The 14,778-nt window shown below is 40.6% G+C and overlaps 1 protein-coding gene across 8 annotated transcripts in view; it reads left to right on the forward strand.

The window, feature by feature from the left end:
- Positions 1-14,778, forward strand: part of ADAD1 (adenosine deaminase domain containing 1) — a 165,492-nt gene that overhangs the window by 32,977 nt on the left and 117,737 nt on the right. For 5 of the 8 annotated variants that reach the window (XR_006579672.1, XR_006579670.1, XR_006579669.1 and 2 more), the window contains exons 12-14: positions 944-1,053; positions 12,191-12,237; positions 12,949-13,188. Coding sequence is in view for 2 of the 8 variants with exons in the window: in XM_045017969.1 (XP_044873904.1) it covers positions 944-1,057 (114 nt within the window). In the remaining 6 variants the exon portion in view is untranslated. Of the gene's footprint in view, positions 1-943; positions 3,482-12,145; positions 12,238-12,948; positions 13,189-14,778 lie in introns of those variants that run through there. The other 3 variants (XM_045017969.1, XM_045017970.1, XR_006579671.1) reach the window with 2 other exon arrangements.

Genomic DNA, 14,778 nt, shown 5'->3' on the forward strand with positions numbered 1-14,778 from the left:
ATGCTTACTTTTTGTAAGTACAGCCACTGTTCTCCCAGGGAATACTCTGGTGAGAAAGGGATATCAACAGAAGTGGGGAAGAAGGTGATCATTCAACATCAGAATTTGGGACTGAGCATGATCTTACGTTCCTTGGGCTGAGAACACTGAGGGAGCACTAATTGAAGAAAGAATGCTGTTCTTACTAGCTATATTATTTTGGAACCGTGATGCTAAGGTAACTGTCTCCCCCTTCCCCCTTATGCAATAAACAGACTGCTCATAATGAGGAGCATACTGACATTAAATTCCTATCCTGCTGTAAAGCTGCTTGGGGAAAGCTTGCTCGTTCATAGACATGCTGCGAAGCAGAATATCTAATCTCATTTCAGACTGTTAGGTTTATGCTCTCCAGGCATTCAGCCATTTTTGTACCTTAGCCCTTTCTATTTTTTTACTGAGACAAGATACATATTTCTCTTTCTTCCGTGACGGTGCACATAGAATTTGCTTTTCTAACATATGTTATGATCACTTTTGTCAGCGTTGGCTACACTTTATTTCTATAATAATTGTTAATTTAGATATTATACTAAATCTTTTCAATAGTGTCAAAGCTACAGCTATAATTTTACCTGTTTTTAGATTCATAGCTAACTATTAGCATGAGTTTAGAGAGTGAGTAATTAAACTGATGTTGATAAACATGAAATTGATTTTACAAAAAAAAATTCCTTTTCCAGTACATAAAAGCATACCCTGTTTCTTACAATCTGTTAAATTCTGTTTTTCCCTTTGCACAATCTGCTATATTTCTTGTTTCGCATTCAATGAACAGTGGCATCACAGGCATCTTTATTTTGAAAGTTTTGCTATGGAATATACCCTAGTGGCACAATATATTAAAAAGGGCAAATCTTGTGGCCATCTGTAACATTTTTTTAACTTTTTTGTTTCTCTTTAGATTAAGTCAGCACCGTACCAGGAAGCTAAACATTTGCTGAAAAGCTACCTAGAGCAGCATGGCTATGGATCATGGATTGTGAAGTCTCCGCATATTGAACAGTTCAGCATGTAACTACTAAGCTGATATATTGGTTTTTATCACCTATTTAAATAAAAAAGTTAATTTTGAGAGTAAAATATTTGGATATTGGTAGTCTGAATCTTTCAAATCAGAGCCATTTACAGCAATAACATGTGAATGGCTCAAAGATTTCTATAGTCAATTAAACACAAATATTAGACTACCTCTTGTAACAAACAAGTCTTACTCAAGACACAAGTGATTGTTTTAGATAATCTCACAAAGCTGCTATTAAAGAGTCTTATCTGTATTGTTTTGTGGTATTCTCTAAAGACCCTGAGATTTTTCCTGTCAAATTTGGAATGTCACAGATTATATGTTGATTTTTCCTGCTTCTCACAGATGTTTCTTCAGTGAAATTTCTGTGAAATTTGGCTTTCTTCAGAGGATGCTATTAATGTCCTTTTATGCTTTAGTTGTAAGAGTGAAACACGTTTTGATCTCTGAAATCAATCATACTAACTTAATGAAAAGTGACTGTTGTTAATACTGGCTTAATGCATCTTTTGTTTGAGTTAATTTAAATCAGTCTTCATTGGAATGCCTTAATTTAGGATTAGCCAGTGGAACACTGTATTATACAAGTCAGTGCAGGAGGATAATAAAAGCTTACTCTGTATACTTAGAGGTAAAACTTCAGTATTGTTAATATCAAACTTTTACTTCTCAGAAATGATACTTTTGGTGTTTATCAATGTTAAGCATTTTAGCTTCCTAACTTTCAGTGAGTTCAGTAATAGTGGAAAAGTACACGATTGATAGTGTTGGACAATGAAGTCTTTAGCCACAATAAGTGTTGCATAAGTAATGGTGAAAGTTTCCCTATATTGCATTGACAATGAGCTTTGCTCCTGATGTGGGAAATAGGCCTGGTACTTTCCTCTCATTTAGCTCTCTGAAGCCCACAATGGGCCTTACTAATTTGGTTGCATCCTTTGAGGGCTGGGCTTACAACCCTCTTCGGTCTTTTTCCTGTACCCAAGGTGTGTCTAAAAGTTCTGAATTAGCTTCCTTCAAAGTCAGTGTTCAGTTTCTTGGTGAAGTAAGTGTGAGTGAATGATATAATTTAATGGGATCTGTTCTGGGACACATTGATCAGAAAGAGAGAACAGCTGCTGAGTCAAATTATAAAATTTTTCTTGTTTACTTGTTTCCTGTTCTAACATTTTATTGACAAATTATCAGAACAGAGGAGATCCCTACAATTTTCATTTATCTAGATTAACGTTAAAGTAGCTCCATTAAGTAGCCTCATGGTTGTTTTAAGCAGTACTGCAATTCAGGTTATCTTGTCTTATAAAAATATTGTGCCACACCAAGTAGCTGCAAAATTTTATAATTTGACTCAGCAGCTGTTCTCTCTTTCTGATCAATCTATATCTGTATTTATTCCCTCAAAAAAGCCACGGAGGTTACAGACCGTGGGTTACATTGTCTTCTGAAACCAGACCAAAATAGTAAAACTGCTATGCATACAGTATACATAAATCACATTTGTTTTTACATCAAAATCTCATTTAAGCTGTTGTTGTCTTTAAGTATTCCTTCCCTATCACCCTAATTTTTTCATCTCTTCTATGATACGATATAATCTTTCATATAAACAATTTCTTAATAATTACTAGGTGTTCTGTTCCAGACCAGCAGTAAACATTTTCCCTCATTCATTAAAGAGCTTGTTAAATGGAAACCTATAGAGATAAGACTGGGCATATTTTAGGATCACGTTAGTTCAAACTTTGTATATTCAGAAAAAGTTACAGTATTTTTATCATCTTTCCATTGTTGGCCTCTATAGAAATTTCAAGGTTGCAAATGGTAGTGTGGTATTTTGACATAGGACTCTCTACTAGTAATTAGCATGATTCCTCCAACTCATTTCTGTAGGCTACTAATGGATGTCAGTGACTTTAGGTCAGTGGTATCATGATGGTGTATAGTCAAAATAGTGACAAAAGGGTGAGAGATGCTGTGTTCCATTATGAGTCTATTAAGCAAATTCATTCCCTAGATATAAAGCATCAGTTGCAAAACTGTTTGCCGAATGGGTATATTTTCTTTAAGTTACAGTAGTAATACTAATTTGTTTTCAAGAAAGAAAGTTTAAACGGGTGTTAGAGTTAAATACCTACTCTTGTTTTATGTTTTTATAGAATGTTATGATACTTGAAAAAATAACAATTAGCTTAATTTTGCTGTTTGACTTTTTGTATTTCACTCAAGATGCTGAAAGCTGGACTTGTGTTTAGTCAGTTTCATTTTGTACACCAAGTGCAGTGCTATAAAGTGGGTTTGAGCTTTTTGTTGAAGGAGGGATATACTAAAACAAAAGCCTGTTTTCCATTTTTGTGTGTGTTTATACCAGTAACTGCTTGTATGTGGTTGAGTAAAATGAATAGTAGGACCTTCAATAAAACCAAGATTTCTATCAGATGTGGGTTTTTTATTTTCTTGATGTAGGGAAGATGGTTTTAAATAAAAAGCTTATTTTCAGAAGTGAAATATCAATGAATTAAAACTTCCTGGCCTTATTCAATTGTTGAAAGTGGGACTACTCTACCAGCACTTGTCATTACTTTTTTTTTAATTTTTTTCATTTCCCTGATTTTTCTGTTTTTTCTAGTACCAGCTTCTCTTTTCATGTAATGGGTAATGCTTCTCACTTTTGGAACTTGGAAGCTCTCCAGTGTTGTTGATGGGCATTGTAGGACCAAGCTTATACCCTTCACCTCAGGTCATCAGAAATTCTGCCTCTGGCAGCAGAATAACTTGGCAGTTCAGTTTCTCCCCACCACTTTGTTTATAACTTCACTTCATGAAAATTAATAAAAAGTAGACACTTCATTTCAGCTTTTTGCTCCTTTCTCTCTCTCTCACTGAGAAATCCCCAGAGCACTGAGACTTTAACCCTGCGATGCCATCTCTCTCTAGCAGGCTCCCTCTGCCTCCGCTTTGCTATCAGAGAAGCACTGCAAAACAGCAAGCTACATCTAAGAGGTGCAGTATTTATAAAATTCAGCTTCCCCAGAGTCTGAGGTATAGCTATGCTGTGCTGCACACTGACCCTAGCATTGCCTGATCATGGGGTTCTGAGTTGGACCAGCATGTTGGGGACTCACCTCCCCCCACACGAAGCTACTACTCCACCATTAGAAGGCTCAAGCAGGAGCATGAGAATTCCAAAGGAGAAAAGAATGCCTTAACAAGCTGTAAGGGGTGTGGCTTGCAAATTTCAGAGACTCTGGGTCCTAAAAAGATAAAGCAAGTCTCCCCACTTCAGAAAAAAAGGAATTAATTCTTTTTAAGGAACAAGTGGTATAAAAATCAGGTTCGTACCATCAGAATGAGACAGCGAAGGAGAAAAGATATGTTGGTTGGGGCTCCTCTTATGTAAAGAGGTTATGAATTTAAGCTCATAGGTACCACTTTGAGTTGGTGTGTCCTGGTCCTTGGGGGAGCTTGCTTCTGATGATGATCTTGAAGATTTGGAGGGTTGTTTGAAAACCAGAAGAATAGGTTCAGGAAAGATTTATTTCAGGACTGGGTCCATATTGAGTAGGGGTTGTAGCTCTTTGATGATACTCGAACTCATACAGGGTGGTGTGGTAGGTGACCACTGGGGTTATGCGATTGGAGCAGGTTTTATTTCTGTATTGAAGCAAATTCAGTATTTAGGTGGCCTGTTCCATGATGTGATCTGCTTCTCTAGCAGAGTGTTCTAAAAGACAAAAACACCCTGTGGGTGAACACTTATATTTGACCTATCAGCCCTCATCCTCAAAGGAAACCTGCACAACACTTTCAAAAGATGAGCCTGGGAGCTTAAATTCACAACTTGTAGACACTAAAAATAATGGACTGAACAGAGACACTGGATTTATGACTTATTACAACAATTCATAACCCACTGACCCCCTCTTTTTGTCCTCTGACTCCAGAGTAGTTAGTACATATTGTAAGGGACCAACTACTTATGCTAAACAATCTGTTCCACCTTTCATTTAGCTGTGATGCTTGGAGTACCTTTCCCAGACCTGAAAACAAGCTCTGTGTGGCTCAAAAGCTTCTCTCTCAAAAATAGAAGTTGTCCCAAAACTACGGCCTCCCCACCTTGTGTCTCTAAAGATAACACGAGCATTTATGTGTGAGAGCTTGCAGTTCCTGTAAAAGATCGGTTCCATTGGTCTACCTTCTGCACCCAGAACACGTGGAAGTAGTTGCAACAAGCTCAAGTCACAAGATACTCATTTATGTCCATCCATGAACAACATTCTAATCAGTGTCCTGCCCAGAGAAACAGACCCATTCATAACTTGCCGAGTGCTGGAAATGACTCAAATGAGTCAAGAACTTTTTGAGCCCATGAACAGAGCATTGCTCATCTAAGTATCAAAATAAGCATAGCTGGGGACATAACTTTACACTATAGCTAAGGTTCATATTAGTGATCTTTCACAGAAAAATATCGCCAGTGGCTACAGGTACCATGTGTCAGTATCTTCCCACGAGTGTGTTTTCACAAAATATGCTTCCAAAAAATCTTAATGAGCCATGGAACCAGTCACAAGATATAATGCAAAATTAGACATTCTGAGATCACATCCAAATGTCTCTGCATACAGGAGAGTACAACATCCTGAAAGTCTGACCAGTTTTCCCTCTAGGACCAATACATCATGCCAGAGATGTGTGTATAGTTCAGTAATGCTGTATCTGATAGTGCCTCGTATCAGCTGCTTCAGAGGAAATGTGTGAAGCCCCAAAATGGGTAATTGTAGAATATGCCACTTGGGGGGGATTTCTTCCTGTCATAGGTTTGCTCATTCCCTGAAGCATGAGGCTTTATCACTTCTAATTTTAATTTTACCTAATATAATCCTCTCAAATCCACCAAGCTGTTGACCTGAATGACATCTCAAAGCATTCCACATTAACCATGCTGTGTGTATAAGATTTTTATTTTTTTACATTTGCTGCCTTTCTATTGTATAGAATGCACCCTGCTTCTTGTCTTGCCCCTCCAAACCTCTTTTCTGACCAATTAAAATTAATTTAGACGCTAGCAACATGTACAAGGAGTTTAAATTATTCCTTTCAATGTGTTACCACTGATTTAGTGTCTCATCTTAAGCTGTTTTGTCAAATGTCCCTGGATCTCATTGAAAATATACTTCAATGACTCCTGTAACTCCAGTTCGTCCTGCATTCATTTTTAGCCCTGTAATGCTAGTCCCTATGAATGGTCCAGCTCAGGTGTGCATACACCTCTTGAGACCTTGATGGAGATTTGCTCTTGATGTGCTCTAAGTAGGCTGTATAGGGGTGTGTGGGTGAACTGCCCTGAGTTCCTTCTCAACTGCCTGGGCCTTGAGCGTGCCTTGGCTTTTCCATTTTTTCCCTTAGTGTTAAGATACAGTCTAGTAGTTGTTAGGATAGCTATAGTTAATTTGTATAGGTAGTGATGGATTGTTTTGTTTTCCTCTTCTTTTTTTCCCCCCTCTAGGACTCTTGTTTTCCTGGCAGGGAATGCCAGGCTCACCAGACTTCAAATGCTGCCTCTCCTGCCAGTGAGCTATTCCTATAAGCAACAGTCATTCTAAGTGTGTCCATTGCTTGGGGCAGTTCCATGTTTCCCAGAAGTGTAACTTCTGCTTGGTCCTCAAGTCTAGGGCAAGGAAGAACAGGAAGATGAAGCCAAGACTGTGATGGAATACACCCTGCAACCACAACCAAGTAAGGAGACCCCCACTGGTCCTCATACATCTGTCCCAGACAGATTCAATCAGAGGGGCAAGCTTCCCCTAAGGAAGGGAAGATTGTGGAGGCTTCTGGGAAGACTTGCACTCCAAGGAACCAGCTTCACAAAAACTACATTCCTGGCCAAGTCTGTTGTTTCTCAGGGTATTGTTGAGGCCAAGGACTCTGCCATGAAGCCCCACAGCTCCAAGGAGAGGAGACATGGCTCTGATAGGGCCCTGATATACTCTACCAGCAAGGAGAGCAAGCATAGGGCACCATCAAGTTTGGCCCTGCTAGTGGTACTGTTATGCCACTTAAACTGCATTGGTAGCAACAGCAGGGTTATCTAGCTGCTGGTTCTGACGGTATCAAATCCACCGGTACCAAACAAACAACATCATCTTCAACTGCAGTGCAGTCATCATCGTCAGTATTATCTGCTTCAGTAACAGTGGCCTTAGCTACTGGATTGGTAACAGATCCCTTCTTGGTACCACAGGAATTCCAATACTCTAAGGACCTTTTGGTATCAAATGAAGAGGAGTCTCTGCTTCTTATGGGTATCAAGCACCTTTCAATACTGAGACCCCAGTCTCTGCACTACTGCTATCAGCACTGCAAGACTCTCCACTCTTTTCAAGTGGTTCCTCCACATAGTATGATGGGTAAGAAGACAAAGGAGACTCCCAATCCTCCTCCTATTTCGGTCAGGGGTTCCACAATCTACCACTTCAGGAATCCCTTTTCAGTTAGTCAGGAGGAGAATCATAGTGGTCACCAAAAGTGGTGGAACCAACCCTGTATGTCACCTCCTCTTCCATATCGACCACAATGGCCATACTTGGACCGCTGGGTAGCCTATTGACAACAGATTACGAGACCACCAGTACCATATTGTGGGGAGACCAGGGTTATGCCACCTCCCCCTTCCCAACCAGTCGTGTTTCCTCCCCCTCCCCCAAGACATTTTGAGGAGCAGGAGGCTAGCACAAAAGAGGAGGCCCCTCCTGAAACACCCCTCCTCTTCATTGCCAAATGGGGAAGCCAGGCCTCCTCCATCTTTCATGATTGACGACTTCAGGTAATTTCAAGACCTTGTTAGGAGGATAGCAGACAGTCTTCAGATTCCTCTTAAACAGGTCAAGGATCCATAACAAACTTCTGGATACTTTGCAGTCAGTAACACCCTCCAAAGTGTCATTAGTGATCAGTGAGGCACTTCTAGATCAGGCTAAAACAGTGTGGCCAGCACCTGCCACTATTATGCCCATTTGTGAAAGAGCACTTGTGAAGAAAAGATTCAGTGTTCTTGTTTTCCCAGCATCTACCTAAGTCGCCGGTGGTAGATATGGTAAATGAGTGGGGTAGACCATGTTATGCTAGGTCTACCCCTTATGATAAGGACCAAAAATGACTGGATCTCTTTGGATGAAAGTCCTGTTCATCAGCAACCCTGCAGTTTTGCATCACAAATTATCAGGCGATCATGGCTAAATACAACTTCACCAATTATAACAGGCTCGTGCCTTTTATTGAACAAGCAATTCCAGTCTGTTGTCTCTGAGGGCCAGTTATTTTGCCAGAATTGCTCTTCAAGTATCCGTAGATGCTGTGGACACTGCTGCAAGATCAATCTCCGTGGCAGTGGCTATGCGCATGCTGTCATGCCTCCAGCTCTCAGGGTTTCCAACAGAGGTACACAACACTGGAAGATCTTCCCTTCAACGATTATAAACTCTTCTCAGAAACCATGAATGAGTCGCTGCACACGCTGAAGGGGGCTACCCTATGATGCCTGCATACATGTACATCTACAAATAAGAGAGATTTAGTAGTCACAGACTGTCCAGAGATCAGAAAACTGATCAGGATGTGGATTTCATAGATCCTCTGAACTCACCACAAAGAGACACAGATTCCAGAGACAAAGAGCCACTCAACTATGCTCCTCAACCACCCAGGGCTCATCCAAGCAGCAGTTTTGAAGGACTGGTCAAGCGTTCGAATCCTCCCATATCTCTGGGGTGACAGTTGTGCCCATTGGCCCATCTCCTCTTCAGTTTCCAGCAGCCTTGGAAATGGATCCTCATGGAGGTCATACCCTTGGGCTATACCATCCATCTCTCCCTTCCACCTTGCCATCCAGGGTAGAGTAATCAGGGTTATGATGGACAACGTGTCCTGCATATTCTGCACCAACAAGTTTGAGGAAGCAAGGTCTCCCTCCTTGAGCGCTGAAACTATGAATCTATGGAACTGGTGTATAACCCATATTTCAGCAGTTTACCTGCCAGGCATTCAGTATACCACAACCGATGCCCTTAGCTAACACTTTTGACAGGACTATGAATGAGAGTTGGGTACTCAGGTTCTCTGCAGCATATTCCAAAGATGGGAACTAACCCAGGCCAACATTTTTACGGTCTCAGAAAACAATAAGTGCCTTCTTTTCTGCTCAAAGGGGGGGGGGTCTGTCACCTCTCCTTGGGGGAGACATTCCTTCTATCTTGGAAGAAGGGTCAGTTTTATGCATTTCCCCCTACTCTTCTAATTCTACGGGTCATAAGATCAGACAAGACAGAGCCAGGACAGTGCCAACCTGGCCAAGATAACCTTGGTACCTGTACCTGCCTCACCTCTCTGTCCAACTGCCATTCAAGCTTCTAGCCATTGCTCACCTCCTGTCTCAGGATGCGGGTCACATGTTTCATTCCAGCTTAGGCCTGGTCAACACTGGGGGGGGGTTCGATCTAAGGTACGCAACTTCAGCTACGCGAATAGCGTAGCTGAAGTCAAAGTACCTTAGTTCGAATTACTTACCCGTCCTCACGGCGCGGGATCGACGTCCGCGGCTCCCCTGTCGACTTCGCCACCGCCGTTTGCAGTGGTGGAGTTCCGGAGTCGACGGGAGCGCGTTCGGAGTTCGATATATCGCGTCTAGATAAGACGCGATATATCGAACTCCGAGAAATCGATTGCTACCCGCCGATATGGCGGGTAGTGAAGACGTACCCTTAGTGGTTCTCAGGGCGTAGTTTCTCAATGATTCTCAGGATTAGTCTTACTTGTACTTCTTCGGAGCAGGAAGACTAAACAACAGAAGGGTATCAAGCTGTACTGATTACCTACAGAAATGGAAGAGATTCTCTCGGTGGTGCAGTTGTTGCTCCCTCCAGCCTGATTGAATTCCACATCCACTCATCCAGGATTACCTGCTGAGTCTGAAGAAATCATGATTATCCATCAACTGGACTAAGCTAAATTTGGCTGCTATATCAGTCTTTCCTTCCCTGATGGAGGGATTCTCTCTATTTGCTCATCCAGTGTCATCTAGAGTCATTAAGAGGTTGGGCAATCTCTACCCCCACATTAGACAACCCACCCCTACCTTGGACCTCAACCATTCTCAATCACCTTATGAGATCTCCATTTGAACCAGTGGCAAATTGCTGTCTGCTCCATTTATCTATAAAGACTGCCTTCTTCTTTGCCATCATGTCAACCCGTAGGGTCAGGGAAATTGGGGCTTTAATGACAGATTCCCCCTTGACCGTGTTCTTCAAGGATAAGGTTTCTTTACGCTCATACCCTAAATTCTGATCTGAAGTTCTATTGGATTTCCATCTTAATCAATCCATCCATCTAACAGTATTTTTTCGAAAACCTGAGTTTTCTCAGCAGGAATCCTATTTTCATACCCTGGATGTTTGAAATTGCCCATTTCTATCTAAATGGAAGGCCAACGCTCTTATACGGTCACTTAGACTCTTCATCTCTGTTGCAGATAGATCCAGGAGATTCTTTCTCTCTACTCAGGCACTATTGAAATGAATAGCTGGTTGTGTTTTTTTTCACTTGTTATGAGTCTGTAGGTCCCCAAACCTCCCTTAGGGTGATAGCACCAGCTCTCAGGCAATATCTACAGCATTACTGAAGAATGTACCAATTTCTGAGATATGTAAGGCTACTACATGTGCATACACTTACAAAACATTATGCCCTCATCCATGCCTTCAGATCCAAAGTAGCCATTGGTTCTTTAATATTATCTTCATTTCTTGATTCTATTCCAAAGCTCCCTCCTCCTTCTGGGGATACTGCTCAAAAGTCACCGGAGGTGGCATATCCATAGGGACACTACACGAAGAAGAGGTTATTCACCTTGTGCAGTAATTGTGGTTCTTTGAGATGTGTCCCCCTATGGGTGCTCCACAACCCGCCGTCCTTCCCTTCTGCTTCAGAGTGTTTTGTAAGGGACACGGGTAGAGAAGTATCAGGGGGTAGCTGTGTTAGTCTGTATCCACAGAAACAACAAGGAGTCTGGTAGCACACCCACAAAAGCTTATGCCCAAATAAATCTGTTAGTCTTTAAAGTGCCACCAGACTCCTTGTTGTTTTTGTGGTAGAGAAGAAACTGAGGACAGCTTATCTGTGCACCCCTATATAGCTTTAGTGTCTGGCATGAGGCAGCTTAGCGCGCTTGTGTGGACCGAACGGACACTGCTAGCTGAAAATCTCTTATCAAGGGCTCAAGAGGTGCACCGTTACTGTACAAGGTAACATCGTTTTCAGTTGTGATTAAGGTGTGCTCCTCCTTATTTTGTTCCGGAGTGATGCCCAGATGTACACTCTGTCACCTAGGCTTCATTTGGTGGTGATGTGGATGCAATTTAATCACAGCTCGTCTGGCTGGTTATGGATTGAACTACCACTTGAAGAGAGAGGGAAATGCTGTGATTTTTTTTCGAAGTTCTTGCAATACACCAGGTGAGCAACTGGCCTTTTCCACAGCCAAAATTCTCTGTGCTTGTGGTACTGGTGTGGTGGTTGTAATCATTGTGGATGGTCATCTTTAGGGATTAAAATACTTGTGCAAATGTCAGATCAGATGGAGTAGTGTGTCTTGCTAGATGTGATGTACTTTTTAGGTTTGATTGAAAAGTCAGGAACCCTCCCACAGTTTTAAGTCTTGTCTTTGGGTCTGATCTGAAAATATCAGATATTGGGGTCACCCACACAGGTGATCTAGCCAACCTTGTATGTTTCAGTGCAGAGGCTACTTAGCACCTTAAGCAGCATCAGGTGTATTTTCTCATGAACTTGGTGGGTAACTAATCCTGAGGATTTTTGTGATCCATTTACTTGTGCTGGCATGTATCTGTATTTGAGTTAACCTCCCAGCACGTCACTTACCAGCATTTAATGTCACCTATTTAATGGAATGTGTCAACTTCCTATTTCCTTATACCCTCATTGCTTCACGTACACAGGCATCCTTTTAACATCTCATTAGAAATGTATAAATAAAATCCTGTATTTGCACTCTCACTCTTTCACTAGAAATGACTGATATGTTACAAATACAGCATTATGACTTAACTGCAGGATCAAATAGGACAAGAGGAGAGGCCAGCAATTGACAATGAATTTGCGTAAGTAACACATTCTGAGAACTCCAGCTGATGTAAGTAACTTTTCTTTTCAGGGGGAAAAAACCTTCCCTTCAATATACAAGAATATTTCCCTAAGTTTAGTATATCTCTGTAAATTGAAATAATACAGTAGATGTGTAAATTTAAACCATGTCTCCCTTGATATTTTGTATAACATACTGTAAAATACATCCCTTGTTTATACAAATGTTACTGATACCTTCAGTATAATTACACATACTACACACTAAAGATCAATAAGCATTAGCCAATATTGGACCTGATCCTTCAGCCTCTCTTCATGTAGGATCACGCCCATTGAAAGTTTCCACAGAGGAAAACTATATGGGACACTTAGTTGTGATAAAATTCAGTCATTAGTGCTTTTAAAAGCAATTTTTGTTTATTCATTTGTCATTTGCTTCTGAAGAAATGGATCTAGGGCTAGTAAAAGAGATTAATGTATGTACTAGTACTGTGGAGGGAGGGAGGAAGGAAAATGCACATATACTTTTGTATTTGAGCAAAGATAAGAGTAGGTTTCTTAAGTAAAAGTTTATGCATTTCTATTTTAGTGAAGTTGTAATGCAAACAATGTTCTGGTATAAATTGGGGTAGCACTATTGACTTTCATGGAACTATGGTGATTTACACAAGCTGAGGATATTTGTCTACAGTGCACTCTTATGCAGCCTTACATTTGCCATGTAGGAAAAGATACCATCAAACTTAACATACCACGGGATGTGTCGTGAAAGGCTACAGGAAATGTGCTGACCACTAGTACGTACATAACATGCAAAAATATATAAATTTTGCTGCAAGAATTTTGCTACAGCAGAAGCAGCTGTGGTGAGGAGTTGAGGCAGATGAATTTTGTGGCTCATTGACATGGAAGAATATCATGTGGAATATGCCAGTGGAGCTATGAACCCTTATTTGGCCCAAGAGGTTAGTACAGAAGTTTTGTTATGACTTGAAGACTTTTTTTTAAAATGTAGTCATGTTTCATGAATGCTTACACTAACATTTAACATGGTTACATATCTACAAAGAAAAATACTTCCTAAATAAGCAATGATTTTTTCCCTCCTACTCAGCTGATTAAAAAGATATGTTTACAGTTAATCTAAGACTAATAGTTGTGTAACTCAAAAGCATTCAGATATAGTGGCTGGACAAAAGTAAAGACAAGACTTATTTCTGAATCTTTTCTATACCGCACAAATATTGTTGTACACAATAATTTAATATCAATGAATTTTTAATTAAAGCAGTTTTGTCATGTGATCTCTCTTCTCCTTGTGCTTTGTATCTGGAATTTAGAAATGGACAGCTAGATAAAATGTTTCAGAAGTATAATTGGACATTACATCAAAAGATTTAGGGGGACTGATGGTTTTGTTTAGTTTAGAATGCAAAATTATAATGCATAGATTTGGTCAGTATTTATAAGGTGAGTGAGCAGATATCTATATCTTAGACTATCTCAAATTGTTCAGTTACTAAAAATGGAATCTTTGTGTATCTTGTGATTCCGCCCCCCCCCCCCCCCGTTTCACTCTCTTCAACTTTTTTATCAGTTTGGTACATTTCTATTACTTAGTGCAACCATGTACGAATATTAAACTGAATATGCCTTCTCATCAAGTGTTCTTCTCCCATGCACTCCATAGTGGCCTCACGTAGTGCCTCAGTTCCCTCCCTCCCCCCCAGGTTCCTCACATAAATTGGCACACAACCTTTTTGTCCATTCACAACAGCCCTTCTTGGGGGTCTGGATTTTTTTCACATAAAATAAACTTAAAATAAAACTTAGTCCCAAAACAAAGTCCATCCCTTTACCCTGTTATCAGAGTCTCTCCCAAGCCTTTCCTGCCTGAGTTCCAAGTTTATCTACTGGAGACCACTTGCTCCCAGCAGCCTCCGTACTCCACTCGAGTCTCCATGAAGCTCCCAACCCCTACCCCCAGACATGGATTTGTGCAGCTCTTGAAGGGGGATTACCTAATTCCTGCTCAGGCATGCCTCCTAGCCCTTACGGGGCAAGCCCCCCAGGAACATTCCTAGGTAAAAGTAACATAGTTAAAAGATTGCTACAACTGCTCTTTCTTGGCTTAGATATTAAGGTAATCAAGTAGTAGTAAATATAGTGGTAGTAATTAAACATGCATCACTGTGACAACTTTATAACACAGGAATAATCTTTCTTTTTTGTTTATATTTAGCTTTCTGTAACTATGCAAATTTCATTGTAGAATCAAGGCCTAAACTATGTTGGGAGTATTATTTTCTCCTATTATTGAGCCTGCATAATTGCCATTGGCATTAATGGAAAGTTGTGTGCACACATCAGGTGGAGAATTTACACCTTTGTATTCCTTATCCTGAAACCTTTAGTTTTTTGGATAATGCTTGACTTCTGTAGCATACATGTTAACAGGTTAGAATGTCAACAAGAATGACTATCAAATGTGCACTGTTCTCAATTTTGAGAACCTTTGTGCCTCACACTCTCAAATTCCAGCACACGCATTGTTA

This window comes from Mauremys mutica, chromosome 5 (assembly GCF_020497125.1).
Source record: "Mauremys mutica isolate MM-2020 ecotype Southern chromosome 5, ASM2049712v1, whole genome shotgun sequence".
NCBI lineage: Eukaryota > Metazoa > Chordata > Testudines > Geoemydidae > Mauremys > Mauremys mutica.